A 25,583-nucleotide genomic window follows, 5' to 3' on the forward strand; every position below is an offset into this window, starting at 1 on the left:
TTATGTATTCATCTTTTTGTTTTTGTATTCCTTTTTTCAAACACATTTCCCTTTTTGTTGTCTTTTAAACATTACTTTCGTGCATTTCTTCTCTTTATGGACAACACTGCGAATTGGCAGTGTCTTTAAATGATGCTACACAAATTGCCTTGCCTCTTTCAAAATTCGACAATTCTTAACACATACTGTATATCTTAACTATAAACCTTTAATTTACTTAACTCTTATCAAGTCAGTAGTCTAAAATAAGTATATTTCAGACAGTTGTCTTTTCAGAGTATGTTTTACCTGCCAGGGCCAGCTGTTAGGCCTGACATCCTCTCCCCCAACCACCCTGCTCACCACAGGGGCGATGGTGGGCTGGCCGCACCCGTAGGCTGAAACAGACACATAAACTCTCTTAAAACCAAACTGTTAATTTGCATTGCGTTTAAAGAGAACACTGCAAACTGTATGTCAGACAGATGGCTGTAACAATGCTGTGTGTGAAAGATTCTTACCACCAGCAACAAAGAGAGCAAGCACCACAAACTTCATCATGTCTGAATATACAGTTTGCCTTTTAATATGTGACATATGTATACAGTTCATGGTGTTATACAACTTGCGAAACTGGATCAAATTCCTGGAAAATTTCCCACGGGCGGTTGGTCATCTGCCAAGGTTGGTTGGTGGTTCAATTCCCAGCCCTAATAGTCAACATGTCGATGTTTACTTGGGCAAGATACTTAACCCCAAATGGCTCCCGATGGCATGGCCAACGGTGTGTGTGAATGTTAGCTTTTCTGAGCAGGTGGCACTTTGTATGGCAGCTTATGCCTCTCTATTAATCAATCAATCAATGTTTATTTATATAGCCCAATATCACAAATGTTACATTTGTCTCAGTGGTCTTCACAGTGTGTACAGAATATCAGTATGACAATACGACACCCTCTGTCCTTAGACCCTCACATCGTACAAGGAAAAACTTCCAGAGAAAACCCACAGTTTAAAGGGAAAAATGGGAGAAACCTCAGGGAGAGCAACAGAGGAGGGATCCCTCTCCCAGGACGGACAGACGTGCAATAGATGCCGTGTGTAAATTGAAAAGATAATACATTGGCAACATAGGTAGTCCAAATGTTTGGAAATGCATGTGTGTATAATAGGAAGATGAATCCACGAGGATATCCATCCAGGACTTATGATCCAGGACCACAGACACGACTCGCGATCCAGGGCTCGCGATCCAGGACACAGGACCGCAGGATCATCCATGCCTCCGGATCCCGGCGTATATAGACACCAAAAAGAAAGAAATGTGGGGAAGCTGGGTTAATCGGAACATGAGAGTACACAGGTATAGACAGAGAGAAGGAAGAAGTAAGATGTCCCCCGACAAATTAAGCCTATATCAGCAAAACTAGGGGCTGAATCTAATCAGCCCTAACTATAAGCTTTATCAAAAAGGAAAGTCTTAAGCGCACTCTTAAAAACGGATAGGGTGTCTGCCGCCCGAACACAAACTGGAAGCTGATTCCACAAATGTGGAGCTTGATAAGAAAAGGCTCTGGCTCCCATTGTACTTTGAGAGATTCTAGGAACAACCAACAACCCTGCATTCTTGGAACGCAATGCCCTAGTAGGACAGTAGGGTATAATGAGTTCTTTAAGGTAAGATGGCGCCTGCCCATTAAGGGCTTTGTAGGCGAGAAGAAGAATTTAAAATTCTATCCAGTGTAAGGCACTGGTTAGTACACGAGCTGCAGCATTTTGAATCAGCTGAAGCGACTTGACTGACTTCTTGGTCAACCCAGTCTCACGGCATTTCGTGTTCACCAACATGATTTTTAATCTATTGATTCGTGTTCACCAACACGATTTGCCCCTTTTTTTCGTGTTGCACAGCACGATTTTAAAAGCAATGTATTTCTACTGCCTGCAGCACGTCTTTTTCTCCGGTCGGGTCGTGGGAGACCGGAAGTTGTGTGGTTCATAAAAACATGTTCTTACTCAATATCAAGCCACAGTTATTGTTTTTATTTTAAATCGTATAATTTCGGACTTTTGTTGCCGTCTGTGAGGAAAATAAATGGGGCTCAGAGCCTCAGAATACGGAAATCTGTATTTTTAAATATTTTTTTCCTTCTAATTCGTTATTCTTTTCAAAATAACACACTGTTATTTACTCACCAATAACACACAATTATCCTTGCTTTTATTTATTGGTTTAATTCCATAATCTCGGGCTTTTTTGGCGTCCGTCAGGAACTGAATTTCAAAATAAAAATAACCGGAAACAGACAATCCCCAGCTATCGTTTAGGACTACAGTCCCCGTAAGGTTACGCAGAGCGTCAAACAGCTGTGTGAAATGGAACGAAACCACGCCAGACTATCCAAAACTGGAATCAAACACCCCCCCAGAACTACACATGCTGGCTATTGTGTTTCGCAAAATGTTCTATGGGACGTCTCTACTGAACGTTTTCATTTTTCCCACAATTAGAAGTTGCCAGTATTAAACACATTGGTGTTATCAAATGTAAAACATATAATTAATAAATGGGTGAAAATCGCTTGTGTCCATAATGCGCAGCATTAATATATACCCACATGACAGCTCATTGTTACTTTGTAATTCTACTCCATGACAATTCAGAGGTTAGCCTGGTATTTTTACTCCACTGCATTTATTTGAGTTACTTTGCAGATTCTGATTAATTATGTGAAATATAAACAACCCTTAAATCAGACTTTAGTTACACCTGAGTAAAATTCAGGTAAGGTGATTGTCAAGTGCCAACAATCAGGAGAGATATTTGATAGTTGGTGCTTGAGAAGACTAAACATGTATCTGCAATTGACATGAATGGAAACGAGTAATAAAGTATATTCATTACTCATTATTCTCTACTAATAGTTAATTAAAGACTGTATATTATGGCTATTTTGCACATCCCTTTCAAGATTTTCAAAGGTTTATTGACATATCATACACACAACTACGGTGTAGTTATGCAATGAATGAAACACTTGGGTCACAGGTTCCTCAACAGTGCATTACAAGACATCTATCAATATGTGTGTACCTCCACCGTTAAACATATTGATATTCTGCACATTTCTTATTCTATCTACATACATAAGAGTATAATTCATATGTATAATATCAGTTAAAATAAGTGCTTCAACATAGTTAATATTGCAGGAAAGCAATATATTAGACGTTAAGTACTTTGTCAGGCTTAATATTTATCTGTAGATAGATACCCCCAAAGTTTTTTTCTTATTTATAAGAAGATCTTAATCTGTTATTTAATGTTTAAATAAAGGTTAATTCGTTTTTCTGTTTTGCACCTCCTCCTATTAATATCTTTGTACATCCTGCACTAAACTGTTTTATTGTAGAGATCACTTATAGTATCTTCTTGATTTTTTATATTCTATATTTCTATCACAGACCTTCTACTTTCCCCCTATGAAAGTATGTACTCTTCATATTTGAATTCAAATATTCAAATAATATTTGATGAAAAAAATATTAAGAGTACATTATTGTTTTTATGTGTTATATATAACACATAAAAACAATAATTCAATAACGTGCTTTAACCACTAGGCGGTGCACACAAGGTACACACAGCCATAATAACTTTGTATTATTAGTGTAGGACACGTTTTATTCATGCTTTCACATAATTTTACAGCATATTGTTATACTATTTCAGACTCAGTATTTACATTCTTACATTCAAAGAAAATCAGTAATATCTTTAAAAACTACAGTCCTTTTATATCAGCTGTGCACCGTTATGGTGTAAATATAACCTATCTGTGAATTAGATCATATGTAAAAGTCAGCCGAATTAGTGTTGATACTGCAAGGAGGCGTATTGTGTGAAGAGAAATTGAAGATGTTGTTTAATTGTTGAATATATTTATGATCCACGTCAAGTATTCAGTTTCGGTGGCATTTTCTCAGTTTTTCCAAAGGTCTTCTCATCAGGGCTCTATAAATAAAGAACTACGGTAGATCTGTAATATACAATGCAGCCGAACCGTGTATTACAATGCCGTTATGTGATGACTTTCAAAGAGAAAAGCAAGAACACTCGGAATTAAGTATTATTTTATTCTTTTAAAATGTTTTCTGGATTTCATATCATATAAACACCAAATCCCAGCATGCATTGCGGCTAAAACATCCAATAAACGAGCTTAAAACCATAGCTGAGGATCTTGGGTAATCGCTCGAAATGCCTTCGTCTGTTTCCGGTTATTTTTATTTTGAAATGTAGTTCCTGACGGACGCCAAAAAAGCCCGAGATTATGGAATTAATCCAATAAATAAAAGCAAGGATAATTGAGTGTTATTGGTGAGTAAATAACAGTGTGTTATTTTGAAAAGAATAACAAATTAGAAGGAAAAAAAGATTTAAAAAATACAGATTTCAGTATCCTGAGGCTCTGAGCCCCATTTATTTTCCGAAATTATACGATTTCAAATAAAAGCAATAACTGTGGCTTGATATTGAGTAAGAACATGTTTTTATGAACCACACAGCTTCCGGTCTCCCTCGACCCGACCGGAGAAAAAGACGTGCTGCAGGCAGTAGAAATACATTGCTTTTAAAATCGTGCTGTGCAACACGAAAAAAAGGGGCAAATCGTGTTGGTGAACACGAATTAATAGATTAAAAATCGTGTTGGTGAACACGAAATGCCGTGAGACTGGGTTGTCTTGGTCCACCCTGATAATAAGGAGTTACAATAATCCAGCCTACAAGTAACAAATGCATGGACTAGTTTCTCTGCATCGTTTTGAGGCAAGATATGCCTGATTTTTGCAATGTTACGTAGATGGAAGTAGGCGGTCCTTGAAATTGATTTTATGTGGGCGTTAAAGGATAAATCCTGATCAAATATAACACCAAGATTCCTTACAGTCTCACTGGAGGCCAAATTAATGCCATCCATAGTTAGTATATCTTTAGATAATTTGTTTCGTAGATTCTTCTGGCCAAGTACAATAACTTCAGTTTTGGTCGTGTCAAAAAGTCATCAAAAAGTTTAAGGTCATCTACGTTTTTAAGTCCTTGAGGCAGTCTTGAATTTTATTTAAATGATTAATTTCTTTATTAATGTGTAAGAATGGGTGATGCTGCCTCGTACATTTAAAAGCACATTGAGGGGCCGTAAAGACTGGAAAAATAGTCCATTTACCATTCAACAACATTACCTTTCGATACTGGGGAGGAGAGAACAGCACCAACAACAAAACAGCAAGAAATTACCAGAACTACTAGGCCAAGGCTGAACTGTCCTGAAGTTATGTTTAATTTTAGGTTTGTTGAACAAGTCAGGGAAATTGAGAGTTTTGGTTGACGCAAAGAGCCTTACTTTATATCAAGTATAGTCCCCCTACTCTGAGTTCCCTTACAAAAAAAATATGCCTCCTACAGTAGATTCAATTTCCTGTGACTGTAAAGTACTCAAATCAAGCAATTCAAAGTCATTAATACAATGAATGTAGTGCTTGCATGTACAAGTCTGCTCATTTGGTTTGATTTGATCTGCCCTTGATTGACATATCTACACGTGTATTTCATCAACAGTTGACAACATTTCTGACTTTACATAAAACACATTTCTTACATTTAAAGTGTGCAAAAAATAAAGCTTTTTATAACCAAAACCACTGTAACAATATAAAAACAACTTTTAATCAAATAAACATTAATTCCCAAACTCGCTTAAACATTACTTAAACATAGTCATTCTAATAATTTCCTCTGCAAAACAATAATGTTGTTCTATTTGCTGCTTAAGTGTTTGATGTGCAAACAGCATATCATATTAAAACAATTATGTGATATAAATGTGAAAAAGTGCTTAAATATGCAAACAGACAGTCAAATATGTTTGAAGCAGAGTTTCTGTTTCACCGATCAGATCTGCTTTATAAGCCTCCCAACTCCATGTTATATAAGTGAACATTGTGAATGTTCAGATATAAAAACATAAGGTTTTTTCTTTTGACATAACAAGGCGGGTAGACTGACTGTTTTTTAAATGCATTTATAACCACCATATATGTTTTCAGTTGAAAGTCTTGACCATCTTGGGTCACAGTGAGACATCTGTGAGGTTCACACACAGTTTTGGGAGATAAGGTGTATTTGGGGATATCTGTAGTTACTTATCTCCAAGGATGATTTATTTTTTCCAACAACTTTTCCTGGCTGCTCTGAGGCAAATGTTAAGTAACACATTTGGGGTATGTTCAAGCGCTATATAAGGAGGAGAACATCTCCCTGAATCTCTACTGAAGATAGTCACAATGAAATTCGTGATCTTGGCTTTGTTTGTCGCTGGTGGTAAGCTCTGAAACTGATTCTGATAGGAAATGGAAACGAGTAAATGTGTTGCTACATCAACTGTGTACATTTGTTTAACACGAAGTTGTAGCAAAGTTTGAGGAAATCACGTTTTATCCTTATGCCAAAAACTACTTTGAAACATTTTTGACAGTTAAAGATAAAGAGTTTATATCATAAAATTACCATATTCTGTACTTTTGTTCATTAGCCTACGGGTGTGGTCTGCCCACCTTCACCCCCACCATCACCAGGGTGGTTGGTGGAGATGATGTCCGTGAGCACAGCTGGCCCTGGCAGGTATGTCCCTTTAAGACTTCTCATTAAATATCTTTGTCTTCTATTCATTCCCTAAAGTCTTTAAACATGTCACTGTGTGTTATTCTCAGGTGTCTCTGCAGTACAAGAGTGGCAGCAGCTTCTACCACACTTGCGGAGGCACTCTGATCTCCAGAGAATGGGTCCTCACTGCTGCTCACTGCATCAGGTATGTTTAAAAAATTTAAGAAATCTAAAATTAAGAAGGTATAAAGGCAAAGGGGACAGAGAGAGCCAGGTAAGCCACTTAGTAGACAGGATGAGTGAGGCAGTATGGAAGTAAAAACAAGTTAATTGACTGCAGTCTGTAAGATTCGAACTGTGGTCACTGATTGTTAGTATATATGCATTTTTCTTTAAAAGGGGCACCAGAGAATTTAAAACTTGTTATATTGTTTTACTGTTTTACCAGACATGAAGCATTGTTTTATTCTATGACATAATTTAAGAGAAAGATATTTTATAGAAATCAGAATAGGTAATCACACTTTTTGTTTACAATCGCACTACTAATTTAAACACTTTCAAAGTTAAGTGAATGCTATGTTTGCAGCAGATGTCCTGATACAGTAGCAATGTAAAAGTAGTAATAGCTATGAGTAGGTTTGTTGTTATTTTAAGCTGAATAGAACCCTGAACAGAGTAACTGTTATTTGTTTCTGTGTTTATTTGTGGCCAAGCAGCAGTCGCACCTACAGAGTCTACCTGGGAAAACACAATCTGAAGAACAACAACGAGGATGGTTCCATCGCCATCAGCCCCTCCAAGATCGTCGTCCACGAGAACTGGGACTCCTACAGAATCCGGTGGGCTTAATAATGTTCCTCTATCTTATAGACTATGCTAGTGTCCTGTCCATGCTATTAATGCTGTATGTGGTATTTACATTCCTGCCATAGTAACGACATCGCCCTGATCAAGCTGGCAACCCCTGTCACTTTCTCTGATGCCATCATGGCTGCCTGTATCCCCAACTCTGGTGACATCCTGCCTAACGCTTCTCCTTGCTACGTCACCGGCTGGGGTCGTCTCTGGAGTAAGTCCTATATATATAAAAAGGAGCTGTCAACCAAGACTGGCAACAATGATGTCTCATATCTTTAAAGTTGTATACATTTCATTATCTTATTTATTTATTTGTTTATTCCACACATGGTAGTTATTTTAAAACAAAACATGAACACTTTACAAAACATGTACACTTATACTGGTTTTTTAGCGCATGGTGGAAATGAGCAGGGAGAAGAAAATCGTATTTTTCCTGCCCCTACTTACAAAAAAATAAATAAATGAAATAACCATTAAAAAGTCAAATAAAAGCAATATTCTTTCAGGCGCTTACAAAAAATGAAACATTAAACCAGAATATAATCAAAAATCAACGTCATACTGTCTAATAACACTTTCTTTATACATTTTCTTAAACATAAAAATGTTCTTACATATTTTCAAAGTTGTGTGAGCACGGCAACTTATTCCAGCTTCTACTTTCAGTTTTAAAATACATTTGGAGTTAATATTCTCTGATATTCCTAGCAAAACTTAACAATCTTTAAGAAACTTGTTTTGTTGCCCATGTTTGAATGAAAAAGCTATCAATTTGAGCTAGTTTTAGAATAAATCATGTATAAACTGGTCTTGGTCATCCCAGAATCTCAATACCCTGTTCTCTCTTAAAGCTGGAGGTCCCGTCGCTGACATCCTGCAGCAGGCCCTCCTCCCTGTGATCAGCCACTCCAACTGCTCCAAGCCTGACTGGTGGGGCAGCCTGGTCACCAACGACATGGTCTGTGCAGGAGGAGACGGACAGCTGGCTAGCTGCAACGTGAGTCTGATTCATATTATTTTACAAACTCATCTAATTTATAATTACAGTAGCTCAACATGTCATTTTCTAAAAGCACATGCCACCTTATGTAAATTGTTTTGCAAAAATATTACATTTGTCTCTGTGCCACGACAGGGAGACTCCGGCGGTCCTCTGAACTGTCAGAACTCTGATGGCTCCTGGGACGTCCACGGTGTGGTGAGCTTCGGCTCCAGCATGGGCTGCAACTACGCCAAGAAGCCCTCCGTCTTCACCAGGGTCAGTGCCTACATCCCCTGGATCAACAACGTGAGTGATAATGCATTGGACAGTAAAGTATTTGTACAAAGAATCCCAATGTACATTAAATACATGTATTCATTGTTGTCCCGGGCAAACAGAAGTCCAACGTGTACCCTTTTTGAAATGTCTCTTTTTACTGTTTTAAGGACAGCATACAACTAAAATAACACAGAAAGACCTTGAACCATTCAGGTGATTTTTGAAATTAGACGCAATTCAGAGAAATTGCTGTATTCAAAAGAGGAAAACCCTATGTTTGCTGAACATTTAAACAATGATTCATAAATTATGAAAATTATGAAATACCACACTAATGATCATCTTTGTATTTGAGTTACTAAATAGCGCAAAAGAGTTAAGTGGAGATGAGTTACAATGCTCTACTGCCCTCTAGTGGAGTGTTTTAAAAATATTCATGTTATGTTTTCTTTTTTTCCCCAGGTGATGACCAATAACTAAGATGTGGTTGATTTGAGTCATTGTTGGTTGTTGCACTTTATCAAATAAAGAATGTAGTGGTTAATACAGTGTCTTCTATGTCTGTTTAAAAAAAAAAAAAAAAATCAATCTGGTATTTATATAAACCTCCTTTTGCTGAAGCTTACACTGAACATGTTTGTTTTTTTAACTTCCAAAAATCTGATTGTCATGTTTGCTGTTTCACATGGTTTGAACATACTGTATGATTTTCAAATATAGTCATATGTTTTAGAATGTTGTATATGTTTTGAATTATCTCTTCTTCTCATCATTAAAAAGGCCTGTTGTGAAAAATGCTCTCACTTCGGCAAATGATGAGATTCCCTGACTGCAGCTTCAACATTATGTTTATAGATTACCCATTACAGAAACGTGGATACAAGTGAAAGATGGGCCTCATGACATTCTCAATTCATTTTATTGTGAGGACCACCAGTCAGTAATAACCATCTTTTGGAATACCACAAAAATCCAAAAATGAATACACTCAGTTCATATGACAGACATAGTGATGAATAAAAGTAAAATACAACATTTATTTTCCATATAACCATTTAGTGCCCACATATTGGTCAATCTTTTATAAATGTGCGAAAACACATCCTATTACTAATTGAGATTTGGATAAGAAAGCACATAATTTCAAAAGTAAATAAAAAAAACAACACATTTGTAAAAACAATGCACACAAACCTAAAGATATCTGTTTGTTTTAGACTTTGTAAAAAGCTTGGCGAGATGAAGCCTTATGAAGCTTTGAAGCTTTCCAGCCAATTGGTTCTCAAAAGGGTTCATCTCATGAGGCTTCATTTGAACCCCCCCTGTTGGTCAAGGTGTGTAAAACAGGCAGATTTGACATCTCAACAGTGTGCTCTATCCATAGACTCTAGGTTGCGTTCCGATAATCCAAAAATCAGCTCCTAAATTCTAACCCTATCTCCTATTCCTTGACCTCTGAGTGAAACGTCACGGGGTTAAGGGATAGTGGTTGGGAGAATTCAAAAGGACTAAGGAGAAGAGACTGCGGTACTTTAGAGAATCCGAATGCACTTTCACTATCTGACGTGTTTATGATGCGCCAGCGGACGTCATGAATGTGCGTCTGCTGCTGTGGGGAAACTATGGAAACTACAGTTTTCTATAGCGGACTACAACATGGATGTATAATAAGAAGGAGGGACTACTGTAAACTCATCTAGAGACTCTGCACCATGCTCTGATGCTGTTGCTTTATGCTTTATGAACGTGGACAACAGAGAAACATATTCTTCATGACCAAAGTTGGAATTGAAATAAAAAAGGAAAGTGAAACTTATGCTCATCACCCTCTCCCTCTGGTCCACATTAATACAAATGATCCCAATACGTATGATTGTATGAACTATGAAAATATCTTCAAAAAATCAATACAAATGTATTTATTGTAAACGTTAGTCCTTAACATCTATCACTGTGTATATCACCATTCAAACATCTTTTAAAAGTTGAACAAACTCCACACAGCTCAGTAAAGACTGTGAAATGTTGACTTTATTTGATCATTTCAGTAAAAATTAACGTTCATATTTCTCTTTTTGATTATAATACTGACGAACGTTCAGAACAAAGCACTTTGGCAACTTACCACATACGTTTTAAAATGCTTAATAAGCACCGTAACGTTCATGATATAATTTCTCGGTCATAATCGGTTGTTTCCATGAACGGCCGACTGTTGAGTGACGGCAAATGCTGCGGCTGCAATGCATTGTGGGGCAGCATTTTCTCCTCTCCTTTCGTCAAGGGAGGTCCTGTGGTTCATAAGCTAAAGGAGGTTATAAAGGAAGTTTGAAACCTCCTTTCCTTTCATTTGGAGAATTGGAACGGCACTTAACATGGCTGCCACTGACGTACTTCCGGGTTATTTCACTTGGTTAGGAAGGTTCCTCAGCTAAATGGACTATTGCAGTGGTTCTCAAACTTTTTCTGTCAGGCCCACCCTTTGGAGAAAAAGGGTGCTGCGCCGCGTCAAAAATAGGAATCATCCTATATTTTAGAAATTCCTTGCGGCGAGGAGCTTCTGGGACGCTTCGAGCCGAGGCGCAGCACGGCGCAGCGCGGCGCAGCGCGGTGCAGCGGGTCTGGTGGAATAGCACCCATTGACTAGAGTGGCCGCGATCGCTATAAACGCAGCAGCCGCAGCGCAGCGCAGCGGATATAAGGAGTCTTTTCAACAACAAAGTGGAGGAGAGTCCTCTCCTGTCAGATTTACCCCCTAATCCCACCAGGAGCGGCAAATATGATTTTTATTTTTTAAATATTTTTTATTTATATTTTTTAATAACCATTTTTCCTCCTGGTCTCTCCAACCTCTATCTCATACCGAGTTCCCAATGAGTAAAGCCTTAGAATAACTCTAAACAACGAACATTAAATCATATTTTCATGTTAACAATATTGTATTTATTCTAGTTTAATGATTGTGATTGAAAAGCCTAAAGAGGCTGATAAATGTCAAGCGCTTTGAGAGTCATTGATAAAGCGCTATAATAAATATAAGGATTATTATTATTATTATTATTATTATTATTAAACATTGCAAAGAGGGATTTGTATGATGCAGGTTCTTATTATACATCCATGGGTAATATGAGCGTTGTGGTTCAACCATAGGGGTTCAACCTATGGTTTCAACTGATCTAAAGCACTTTCTGAAGCAGTCACGTGGTATTGAGGGGCAGCTTCGTTTGTCATCGGTGACGTCACTGGCCCAAAGCGATACAAGCCTCGACACAAGCTTCATAAAACACTTTGGTGGTTAGGCTCGGCGCAATACGTAACATCACTACCTACAATGCTATCAAAATAACTATTATTTTAAGAAGAACTTCCGCTGTATATCTAGCTTGTTTACAAATATGTTGCTGCAGTCAATTACATTATTTAAATAAATAAAAACGGTTTATTTTGTGTAAACTTTCAAATATGGTAATTGCGTCTAGATTAGGCGGAAGTAGCAAACAAGTCACCTCTGCGTGTTAGCTGTTCCCTCAAACACGCTAATGTAGCCTAATTGGTGTAATTTTAGCTTTTAAAGGTGGGGTAGGTAAATTTGAGGAACCGCTCGAGATTGCTAGAATTTGAAAATACACAACCGGAGAAAATCTGCCACTTCCTTATAGAGCCCCTCCTCCAACACACACTGTGGATGTACTTTTTACAGTATTACGGCTTCTACAGATGACATTTTTTTATGGATTTTTTGTCAAAGCACTTAAGATATTCATTGCTATCGGGATGTTAAGAGCATTCCATGGAATATAACAACAAGTGAATCTTGAGCCGGTTTCTGAAACTTACCTACCCCACCTTTAAATGCTTCTGTACAAATGTAGCTTATGTCTTTCAAGTAACACTTAAAATATTCATTTAAAACAGGTATTTCTAAACTGGAAGTCTTAAGTGCAGCATTTCTAACAAACTCTGTCTATTTTTACAGAAAAGCTATTAGGGGTACTTTTTAAAAAGTACATTATTGTGTAGCCATACAAGCTAACATGTGGTGGGCTCTGTTCTTTGAGTTTGTTGCAACAATTGTTATAAAATAACATTGGTTAATTTTCCTTGGATTGCAGCTCCAGTGTGTTCCCGCTGCAGGATTCAGACATGGTGACATCCCTACTCTTTTATTTGGCAAGTAACATAAACATCAATTTATCACATCTGATTGCAATGTACTGTGTCCATACCATATACTGTATACATAAATACTTGCATTGTGATGAGGAAATGCTGCAGCAGGCAATATGCTGGTCCAGTTTGTGTGCCTGATGTCAAAATGATGTATCATTTTTGGCGTTTGGGGTGTGAGGCATTTAAACCCGTTTTCAGTATGCACTATTTATGCTGTTAAATGGCTTGATCAACATTTGACAAAGTTGCAACTGGTGGAAACAGTTTTGCATATTCTTGTTGTGGTATTTCATGCAGAGCAGCTCGTGTGTTTAAATCATGGGCGTCGCAGCCATTATATGAGGGTGGGACAAGTCCCCCCCACTTTTTGAAATGATTAGTTTAGACCCCCCCACTTACTTCTACCATGTGGAAAGTCCGTGAATCGGTCTCTCCACTCGCCGCACTTTGTAGAGCGCTGTGTCAGTGCTTCACTATCAAATCCATTCCACTTGCTTATTGAGAGAATGCCCAAATCAATGAAACTCCGTACCATGTTTTCACTGCTACTTTGTACCAAGGCAGATTCTCACATAGCGCGCGCATGTTCAAGGAGTGTTGCCATAGTTGGACAGCTCAGATCTGTTGTATGAAGCGATGCCAGTAGCGGAGGTAAGGCACACACACCAAATGTTCAGGACATTGTTAATACAGCGAAAATCAAAGCTGACGATCTCTTGGTTTGATATGTTTTCTCCCCCAGACAACATGGACATAAGAACATTTTTTTTCAAAGAAGAGGAAAGTAAGTCATCAGCTGGTAGCAGTTAATCAGTTAACAGTGATGGCGGCGGCGGCGGCAAAAGCGTCTCACTTCTTGAGAGGAGTTTCGTCTTTATGTCATGATAGAGAGATACAAATACTGAATAGTTTAGATGAGAAAAGGCATCGAAATGCCAGGTTACTAGTATTTATCATGTAAACAGGGAACATGAATAACCCGATTTCTCTGTGCTCATGTAAACACCATGATGTACTGTAGAGACGCAGTCAGTGTGTTTTACTGGAGCCTCAGTTCGATAAGAGATTATTTTCTGAGTTCTTTAAGGTACTCTCTGTCAAAATGGTAATGTGCATTATGTTTTAATTATACTTCTTATCATTCAGAAGCTGTTTGTGTGTGTTTATGTTTTACTGAGTGCTTATAGGCAATTTCCATCCCAGTATTCAGTTAACTGTTTATTTTCTGTGCACATTACATAGACTAGCTAATATTCTACCTACTGCTTGGGGCTTTGAGTCTTCAAAATGTCCAATGTCACAGACTGGGACTTACTTTAGAGTCAGTTGTATTTACATTCAGTATGACTTGTTATGATTCAATGTGAAAGAGTATACTGCTCAATAAATAATGATCACTTCACCACCTCTCTTGACATCTAGGCGCTTGAGAGTGAGTCAGAGGCAGAACACAGGGACATTGGAGAGAGGTTCATTGCTGAGGTGAGTGATGAAAGGGAAATGACAGTTTAGAGTAAATTGTGATGTGGACTCTCATCCCAGAATGTTAAGGAAATCAGTGGGGATATTGAACAGGAAACATTTCAGTCAAGGGGCATCATATGACCAAGAAGAGCAACATTTATTTGAACATCTAAGTCGATACCATTCCTAGGTGAACTTAACATCTGTATGGAGTCAGATCAGTCTCAATATTAATAAATGCTCACAGAAGGATTCACAAATGTATTTTTGCGATGTATATATAAATGACTCTCCACAACAATATCTCTCAATGCACATATTTATTGTTGTATATAAATGTACAAAAAATGGGCATTTAAACTGCTTTTTATTAATTCAAAGACGGCTCTGAATTAATAATCAAATATGTTTCCTTTATTTACTACTGGATGAAATTACAAGATGTACCCATCATTTTCCTCATGCTAGTATAGCCACAAAGAATTATCAAACCACCTGTTAAAATGTACCAGAATACAGGTAATCTATATTTTTTTTCGTGGTGGGGATCCCCAAACCCCCCGTTAAAAATCCCCCCCCACATTCAGGATGCTTCCTACGCCCATGGTTTAAATGGTGAGGTTTTGTAACTGTTTGTGAGTGAGCTAGTCCTTCGGAGGTTTTCTCGAAGAACACACAGCTTCTTAGCTGCATTTAACATGTAACTTCTAACACAAGACCATCATAACGTGATTAGTGTTGAACCAGTTCCTTTCAGACTAATTACATTTTCACAGTATCAAAACTATTTTTGTTGGTCTGAATCTTTTTAAGCATATAATATTTGCTTTTAATTCACCTTTCTGAAGTACTGAATCCTACTTAGCCCAATGTTCAAAAATAATGTTTTTTTCAAACATTCATAACTTTCAAAGTATTTTGTCCAAAGTGCTCTCCTTTAAACATTACACCATACTGTATACATAATCCGATGTTATGTATTTATTTTTGTATCATCAATCATCCTGCTCATAAATGTTGGATAAAAATCCTGTCGTCCAGTTTTCCGTGTTGTATTATTTTAAGAAAGAAGAGCAGACACTAAACGCTTTGACTATTAAGCTTTTTTAAATGCAGGAAAGGCATTGTTTAAGGGGTACTACATCAGATTAAAAATATATTCGCAATTAGGATCATTTTCTCTTCCCATTATGTATCACTCTCCCCTGGGAACTGATACACAAAACATGAACAAAAAAAGGGTTCTTTAGTCACAACCCCAATTACTATCCTGTCTGGTACCCAGAAGATGTCATTTATAACCATGATGTTCCACAGTAATTATTAACAAAGAACCACAATGGCTCTATTTAGCTCCCAGGGCTCATTTGCATGGTAATTATCATTAGCATCACAGAGAAACAAGTCATGGAAGTGAAAAATAACCTCCTATCTTCATTTTCTCATGTTTTTATTCAGATCACTTCCATCGCAGTTTTCTTTAAGTTTTCATCTCCGTTGTTTAACCTTAAAGGTCCCATGTCATGCTTTTCTGGTTATTATCTGTCCCCTTGTGTGTTATGTATCTTTTTCTGCATGTAAACGGTCTGCAAAGTCACAAACCCTCAAAGTACACCCTGTAGCGAGTAAAACTCTAACACAGAAAAAATACCTGTCTATGCTGCCCCAGAACGCCTCGTTGGAGATTTTTATTTTTCCATTTCTTTCTTCTTGAGTATAGTGACGTAACGATACCCAGGTCCAACCAATCCGTGGAGCTCCTCACACACACACACACACACACACACACACACACACACACACACACACACACACACACACACACACACACACACACACACACACACACACACACACACACACACACACACACACACACACACACACACACACACACACACACACACACACACACACACACACGCACACGCACACGCACACGCATTCACTCAGCCACTCAGCAGGAGCTCCAACAGGGCATATAGGACAGATAGTGAATACACATACTATACAGAGATGCTGTTTGAGAAACCAATGTGATTTTGGAACATTGAACAATGTAAATCTATTCTAGTAGACCTCAACAATGGAATTATGATCAGTAGAAATGGCCATGACATGGGACCTTTAAAGATCACAAACCGAGTCTAGTCTAATAGAAACAATATTGTAATGTTTAAAGTGACTTAATGCTTTGGGCAATATCTCCAATAGATCTGTTTTCACATTAGCACAGTATAGAACATTATTTATCCATTGAGCAACAAAGCTTTGAAGAGCAACCTTAATTGTTATAAAGACAAGTGTTTAGCTGAGGGAATGTGAAATGCTTTGTTGACATTTCACATAGGAAACAAGGTATCATTTATTCCAAGTAGGATTTTATTCAGTTAATATTTCCATTCCTCTTTCTATGAGATGACGAAATCCCATAATATCACCCTGGCACCTACAATTAGTCATTTTTTAATGTAAAATTGAAAGGTCCGTCTGAAAATGGTTCTCTTTCGCCACAAGATGGCGACAGATTACTGTTTAGGAGCCATTTTACACAATGTGCATTGTCCAGAAAACATGTACTTCTCAAAATGTGAACCATGTGTTAGATTGAACATAATTCCTTGATTGATCCATTATACTGTATATTTTAAACCACTGCATATTAATATTCCTAAGTTTAGATACACATGTTTTTAAATGCATTATTTAAACAAATTACAATTTTGTAATTAAAATAGGACATGATCTTGCTAATGAGGTTAGTTACCATTATAAAATCTACTTTTACAAGGTAAAGTCAAATCCCAGATGATAAACCCAACATAGCATATTACAGTACAACATATGTACAAGGTGGATGATGGCGATTTGTTAATACTATATTTTTGGTTGTCTTTTGTTTTTATTTTTTTATGTTGGAATGAATGTGTTGTTATTTACTTTTTATTCTAGATAGATTTAAAATTGCGAGTGTCCTTAGCACTGGTACTGGTGAGTGATGACGTAATGTTACATTTCCAACCTTTTCTTGCTGAGACTGTGGTATATTGTTGAATTACCATAAAAGTTCTCTAAAAAGCTACACAGCTCCTTTCTCAAGACGTTTGTTTCTGATTTAGCCCTATCATATGTAGTTTGCCTGGTGGGCATGTGATGCTGTTAGTGCGTACATGAAAATGTATTTGTCAGAAAATAGCTTTATTCTACTGAAACAGAAACATCTCCATCGTTGAATGTCCAACATATTTACTTTGACATGAAACAGCCTGTGTCTGCCTGAGCCTCAGACACCAGCAGGTGTGAGGTTTCCAGTCCGTGCACTCAACCCAACAAGCAGTAATGTCGAACAAATGTAACCTTTCAGCCTCTCCTATGCTGCGATGAGATGTTTTTGGCTCTCTGTAGGATTCCTGGATGGCTCTCTCTGACTCCGCTTTGACATCCGCCCATCTATTACCATGTCCAGGGTTTGAAGGCTACCAAATGTTATCCTCAGGGTGTGGGAGAAATGTTTCGGATGTGAGATGGATGCTCTGATGGACTGTCAGGGTAGATATTTGTCCTACAGGTGGTCCTCTTTAAGTTCAAGCAGAGTTAAACCATAAATAGGCGATATTTATCAAATATATCGAATTGCCTCAATATTGATGGTGTGACAATACTGTAAGGTACTTTCACAAAATAACAAAAAATGATATATTTGATAAATTATCATTAGTTATGTGGATATAAATGCTAAGTGGGTAAAGGCAAATGATAGAACAGCTAGAACAGTTGCTAAGTTCACTTACATCAAATGCAGCTTTTAAACTCAGGAAAAGACACTTATGGGATATTAACACAAATGTACAAGAAATCGTAGATGTATAGACTTTCTAGTCTCAAATCACAATATCAATATAATTAATATCCTGCCCAGCGATATATTCAGTTTATAAAACGCAGTCATTTATTTCAGTATCTTTACAACTTAATTTTCAAAATTGCTTGTTTTTGAATTAATCTGTCAGTTGCTGGTGCAATTACCTTCTCTAAATAAAGTGCCAGGTGACATGTAATTTCAGCAATGAAAAAATAAATGCAGCCCCGTTTATTAAGTGCTTCTCGATGCCACTCCAGTATTAGTCATGGCTTGCTGGCCAGGGTTGGGACTGCTGCTGGGAAATGGAGTTTAAATATAGCGCAGGGCAGAAGCTGTTAAGTGGCCCCGCTGCAGCAGCTCTGTAGATGCATATGAACGCTGTTTAGCACCACTTTGGTTCTGAAGAACATGAATTTAAATGTGCCAAGTGACAACCGCAGTGACTTCATGCCAGACATCCTCCAACTCGCCCATAGCCTTTCCCTCTGCACTCCTGGGTGTGCTAATCACCTCCGTCGAATAGGGCCATGAGATCACAATCATATGTTCTTGTTGTAAAAGACCACTGTGAATGAAAAGAGCTGCAGGTGTGATGTTGTGTTAGTGACATTAAATGTGTTCACTTGTCACCTCCTTGACTTTGTGCACTTTTCCAAACTGGATTATTGGCTGATGAGATCTCGTTGTAACGAGTTTTATTTGCTTTCATGTGTAATTCCAATTTTTTCTGAGCTCTTGTTTCAATGTTATTTTTATTAAATGCACTGCTCAGTGTGCCTGATATTTATTAGTTTCAGCACTGCGGGCATGGCATGGTGGCACGTCTGTTTTTGCTTTTAGTCAATGATACGTCTTTCATGGGCCTGGGAGTCGTACTGACATGTTCTATTGTAGTATCAGGCGCTGCAGTGGGTTGCAGACATACAGGCAGACATGGAATCAAACTTTAATATCAGCACAGTGGAAATGTTCAGTATTGAAAATATTATATATATAATATGTTTAGACTTTTAGTTGTGCGGTTTAACAAGGGGGCAATGCATTATTAAAGTGTTACCTTCTCGGGGGAAAATAGTGCTTTTATCGATATGGGCTCAGCGGCCTTGCTGATGTCATCATCACCCTGTGTGTGTGTGTGTGTGTGTGTACAATGAGGCAGACTCTTCCCGTGTGGGCATCAGGGGACAAAGTAGGCTTTATGCGGTGTGCCGAGCTCCAAGGCAGAAACATTGTTGAGCAGTAAAACATTCTGTAACTAAAACCACATGTTCCAGAGTGGAGGACAGACAAACACAGGCAACCTCTGCAGCTCCATCGGGAGTCGGTGCCCTATCATCGGGGGCTCAGAGTTTTCCTATTTGACTCCAATGCAACACCCTCGTCCAACATTCTGCATTTTATATGTATCAGGAAACTCAAATCAAGAACAGATTGTCCCTGGCAAACCTTCCGTGGGATGATGCAGATAGTCGAGGGAAGAGAACAAAGACAGTTTGGTTTGACACAGCTTTAGATACATATGTTCGTACATTTCTCCAATAGCCGTTTGTTGAAATGTTCAACCTACATATCTGTGAGGACCTACCAGTATACAAATGTGTCCCCTTGCTAACAGCTGTTGGCACACAGAAACGTGCCAAGCGAAAATGCCAAGCGTAACTGCCAATCACCTTATGGAATAACTGCATCCTAATGTAAATATAGAAAAATATCAACGAAGTCGAACAACTATATTTATGTTTTTTATTTTTTAAAACAATAAAATAAGTATAAGTAGGACAGGGTGCAAATAGTTCTGGATAGACAATTGTATGATACGTTAATTGACCATTTTGCTTTATCGACATGAGGTAAATGTTTACAGCATGCTTACGTTTTATTTGTCAGTGGTGATTCGAAAAAATCAATACAAAATAATCCTTCCAAAACTCGCAAAATGTTCCCTTTCCATAGCCTCTTGCATCTTTAGTCCTTCTTTTTTATTCCCTGAATAACTTCAGTGGATAACTGTTACCAGAGCTACTGTTTGTGCTTAATGGTGGCTACTTAAATGATTGGAAAATGTGTCAGTTGTGATGTTTTCCTTCATAAAAAGTGATGTGCAGGCTGGGGCTGTTGATTCACTTCTGTTGTTCGGTGCTGTTTCCATTCTTCTCTCGGCCCAATAAAGTTTTACAGTTCCCTCACAGAGCTCTTACTGAATGTGCACTGTGGTAATTAGCAAGTTGGTGGTTAATTTTCAATTGATTCCCTACCCTTCTCAGATCATTAGGTGTTCTGTCTTGAAATGCTTTAAACCACTGCTGCCTCTCTAGGAGGTGAGCCATAATTAAAGGGACAGTGTGCCACATTATCCATGCATGGAGTCAAGCCGGTAACATAATTTAGATCAGGCAGCCCCTCAGGTTAGGACTGAACCCTTGACCCGGACCCAGTGCCCCCATTTCTGTCTTCCTCATATGCTCGCTCATACCTTCTTTGCACGGCTTAGCTGCATGCCTTTACACCTATACCTGTGCAAGGACCAAACAGTGTCCCATTTTGTTGCTGCTTTTGACTCTATTTGTTTATCTGCTTTACTCTCTAAATATTTCTTCTCAGCTCAGATTAAGGAAGTAGAAAAGATGGAGCTGGTGTTTCCATGCAGTTCATTTCTTTTAGTATTGTTTTTATTGCTTTGTCATTTTAGTGTATGGTTTCATCAAGGGCTTGAGGTGGAAAGAGAGTTTAAAGGTCACTAATTAACAAATAGTTATGAATTTAGTCCGTGTCGATTAGAAAAACTCTTAAAAGAACTACGAATATTTTCTCTCAAAATGCCCTTGAACTTTTGCAGTGAGGGGGCCAGCGTAATGAAATCGTGATTAATATGTGTCTTTAAGTGCTTCAGCTAAGACCGGTAATGGTTTCTTTTGAAGGTCTGGCGCTGTGTGTCAGGGGCCATGTTTGTGTTATTGCAGATCCTCTGAGAGCCCATTGTTTGGAGACCTCACAGGTTCCTCCTAATCTAATTGGCCATGGATGTCCTGGCTCAGGACCTTTCTCCATGCTTTAGGGATTGACAGAGTTGATCATGGCTTGAAAAGTCACTTGTCCAAATACAGCCTTGTTTAATTACAGGAGGGGGGGATGCATGCGTATCACCGCACAAACCCCCCCCAAGCCCAATAAATGCCGGTCTAACTCCTTTCAGACTAGATATTCAACTCCACCTCGGAAAGAAATCTCTATCCAAATAGGAACTGGATTTGAGTCTCCTCTCCTCCTCACCCCAAAGCCCTTAAGCACCCTCCACTTCTCCTCTGTTCACCTTCACTCTGCCAGTGACATACCTCCCAGTGGTTCTCTATCCAGTATAAACACAAGGAGATCCTCCCATGCTATTACTTACACCGCACTTCCCTGATCCTCACCCCCGCACCCTCCCATCCCCAGCCAATCCCTGACCAACCTCTATATTCAGAATTGCCAATCCCAATCTAATTTATGGAATATTTTGGAGGTAACCGTATACAGCGGCAGGGGAGATAACATCTCCAGGCCCCTGTGAAGGACAGGAACTCGGCAGTGTGTGCTTAATAACATAAACTGCTGAAAAAGGGCCCGGGCCGGTGCATTGGCAGAGGAGCAGGCCGGTGAGACGCACAGAGAGAGAGAGAGAGAGAGCACAGAGAGGGGACCCAGTGTTCTGGGGTGGGGTGGGGGGTAATTGAGACCATGTGAGCCTCCCCCAGTGGAGGGATTAGAGAAGAAACAGAACTCTCTCAGCCCCAAGATGGCTTTCAATTAGATGCGCCCAGAGCAAGGGTACACGGGAGACGGGGAGGGTGAGAGACCAGCGTCGCCCAAAACGTCTGGGCGCACGAGGGAGGAAAGGTAAAAGAGAAGTTAGGGTCGTGTTCCAACCCCCTCCTCTTCTTCCTGAGTGTCAGAGCCAGAGTCTGGGCTGTCTGTGTCGCAGTGCAGCAGATCATAAGGGCTAACACATAATGACAGCATCACTACCAGCTTACTTATTTTTGTATTTAGTCTCTTTCAACAAGCATTCGTCAAGGGAACGCAGACTAAGCTTGTTCTCTCTTTCCAGTGATGCTCTGCCATCAAATGCATATTATGACCTTGGACTTTACCATGACAACCAAAGTCTGTCTTCTTCGGCTGTGGCTCTGGATGCGCTGATCCACATGTTTCCACCCTGATACCTTAAACTGGTCTTTGGGTATCGGCTAGCACCCGTTGCTTTCCTAACTTTTTAAATCACATTGTAACTAATAAAACATAGATATAACATTACAGAATTTGAATGTTTTATTTTAAAGTAATGTATTTTCACCATCAACTAAAAAGAAATACCAGGAATAACATTTCTAGTACAAACCTTTTACTGTAAATGCAGCAACACATGGGTCACAACTTAAAAAGGAATTCAAATTCCAGTAAAAAACGAAATTACATTAAACAAAAACAAAATGTTAACGTTAAAATCCACTCCTTGAAAGATATCGTAAACAGTCATGGACATTTCTCCAGCTGACATGTTTTGTTATTTGCTTTCGCAGTAGTCTTCCTGCTTGCTGCTGACACGTGACATAGTACTGTGTGTTATCTGCCCCATTGTAACCGATAACTGATCCAGCTATTTCAGTCAGTATCTGCAAAGTACCATTATTGGATCATCGCATCTTTAGCTGTGACCGCTTGGCTAAGCTCCCCTTGGTTAATTGTGGGTTAAAGTGCCTTGCTCAAGAGCAGCTTGTAGTTCACAAACCCACACCTCTAACCCCTTTCATTAAATAAACATGCATTTTTTTTTGCAATCCACACATATACAAATATTTAATCTTTATATGCTGTACATAGTCGTTAGGATAAATTGTTCTACAGTATGTGCATTTTTGTTTGTTTGTTAACGCAGTGTGATTCCAAATCAATGAATTGTGACTTACGTAAACATAAGGCTCTGTCTGAATGGTAATTATTTTCAATGTGCTTTGTACGTGTTTGTGTGATCAGTTATAATCGGGGTGGGCACATTCACACTGGACCAGGTTTTCCATGCCAGTCTTATCAAGTCTCACATACTGAATACCTAAGACAGCACAGTTGTTACTCGTCTAGGTAACTGGAACTTTTCAGCCATCACACTCGTGTTTGTGACAACTGCACACGCATAATGTTTAACTCCAGTGTGTTCATAATGCCTGACGACCATGAGCTGGGCCTCACAGCATTACAGCTGTCATGCAGTACATCAGTATTGACAGCTCAACCTTCATACCTTGTCTGTCTGAGGTTTGCCCAGTTCTGACTGTCTCACAAACAGAGCACCTGGCATTTTCTGTATTTATCGACTTTCACAATGTATTACCAAACTGAGAAGGTCAAATTAAAAAGGTCATGCATGGAAAAAGTGAAATAAATTAGTCTTGATATCTGTCTAAATGTTAAATATTTAGGGCAGTTGGAACAATTCAGCAGGTCACAACACAAGATAATTCAAGTGGAGAGCTTGAGACCACGTGCTGTGGTGCGGGAAAAACTCCTCACGGTATAGAGGAAGTTCTTCTATAATATATGCTGAGTGACTTGCAGCAAAGCACAAGGGTTTATTATCAGATTGCTTTTAGTTTTGATTTTCTTTAGGTTTAATTTAATGGTAACCACTGGTGAAATGTTGCAAAAATCTTGTAAACGAATACAAAAATATGCAAAAATGCACTTGAAATCAGATATTCTGAACAGTCTAAAGTTAACTGAGGAGTGTCAGTCCCCCACAGCTGTTTTAAGTGGAGTCTCACAAGGCATCACTTCATTCCCCGTCATGCAGAGTACCGGCCTTTTGTATGAAATGCCACATCAGCCCCTCCTGTGTTTAGGTTTTTGTTGGCACAGCCATCCAAAAGCCCTGATTGTTGAGATTCCGCTGTTTATTTTCACAGTCCCTTAATGTTTTACAGAAAACCCCTCACCGTAAAAGACTGACAGTCCCAAATCTCTATGTTATGCTTTCAGCATCATTTAACTTAAACTGAAGGCTTTATATGCATGCAGTTTCATTCCTGCAGTCTGCTCCTGTCTACTTTAACAGCAGACTCCTATGGGCATTTGTATATCGTTTTCCAAAGGTCATAAACCCTCACTATGCCTGACGAAGTGTTGCTACATTAAGGGGCTTGGATATTTAACCACCATTGTGAATGGAGCCACTGCTCTAAAGTGTTATTGACTGCTGCATTTTGATTTTGGTCTTGAGCTGCTGCTTTGATGACTTTCAAAACTTGAATATACTGTAAGGCTCACAGCTTTAATTTGATCAAATCACCATTTCTTAAAAATTCCTTTTATATATTGGTTTACAAGTCAAGGCATGTTAAGAACTTAGCTGGACATTTACTGGGGTATTTTACTGTAGGTAGTCCAGTCAATGCTGACCAATTTTAAGATTGAAAGGCTAATGAACATTTGAACATGCCCTGCCCATGTGTAAAAAGTGGGTACATCATCATTAATCTGTCTGAATGAGTGCCTTTCTTTCAAAAGAAAAATGGAGAGCCCGTCAGCACACAAAAATATAAAGAACAGTTAAATAATTTAAAATAATCATTGGAATATTCTGAATTGCGTATAGCTGAATCTTAATTCTTTAGTTTGCTTCCTAAAAAAACTTCACTGGCGTTAGAGACAATGAAAAAACAGAAAAGAACCAAAGAACTCCACCATCCGAACATACAGTATGTGGACTGTTTTAATTTTTTAAACGTTATGTGTAGAGTTTTTATAACTCGTGCTATTTCTGATCTAAAAGGACACACTGCAGAGCTCCAAGTGTACTGGGTTAAAGGGCAGAGTCATTGTCAGCCACTATGAAGTAATTATGTGTTTGTGTTTATAGCATGTTGACTTCCCACTCTGTCTCGCTCCTGCACTCCATCTTTCTGCCTAGCTCCCCCCCTCCCCCCCTCCTCTCCCCTTCTCCCTCTCTGTTCTATGCACAAGTCGTCTCCCTCTGGGAAGAGGTGCCTGAGATGTTGGCTTGGCCATACATCTCTGTCAAAATCTCTATGAATAAATTAACCTTTTAAAGATTAGTCCACCCTAATACCTCAGGGTTTTTAAACAAAAGAGTGGAGCCCATCCCCCCCCCCCCCCCACACATCACACGCCAAGCCTCACCAACTTGGTGTTAATAGTGGAACGAGAACTTATAAAGGCGCAGACCTCATTTTGTACTCACTATAAACAACGATAGGCTAGAATTACCATTATTTTTAGACATGTTTTTACATTCTTCATGCAAATTAAGATTATTTCATTTT

The 25,583-nt window shown here is 38.7% G+C and overlaps 1 protein-coding gene across 1 annotated transcript; it reads left to right on the top strand.

The window, feature by feature from the left end:
* The first annotated feature begins 6,315 nt into the window (after positions 1 to 6,315).
* LOC117449751 (chymotrypsin-like elastase family member 2A) lies at positions 6,316 to 9,312 on the top strand. The gene is made up of 8 exons (XM_034087616.1): positions 6,316 to 6,361; positions 6,573 to 6,661; positions 6,751 to 6,848; positions 7,363 to 7,485; positions 7,579 to 7,715; positions 8,359 to 8,504; positions 8,643 to 8,795; positions 9,231 to 9,312. Exons 1-8 carry the CDS (start codon positions 6,325 to 6,327, stop codon positions 9,246 to 9,248), a joined length of 801 nt encoding a protein of 266 aa, XP_033943507.1. The 5' UTR covers positions 6,316 to 6,324; the 3' UTR covers positions 9,249 to 9,312.
* The last annotated feature ends 16,271 nt before the right edge of the window (positions 9,313 to 25,583 follow it).

This window comes from Pseudochaenichthys georgianus, chromosome 7, assembly GCF_902827115.2.
Source record: "Pseudochaenichthys georgianus chromosome 7, fPseGeo1.2, whole genome shotgun sequence".
Classification (NCBI taxonomy): domain Eukaryota; kingdom Metazoa; phylum Chordata; class Actinopteri; order Perciformes; family Channichthyidae; genus Pseudochaenichthys; species Pseudochaenichthys georgianus.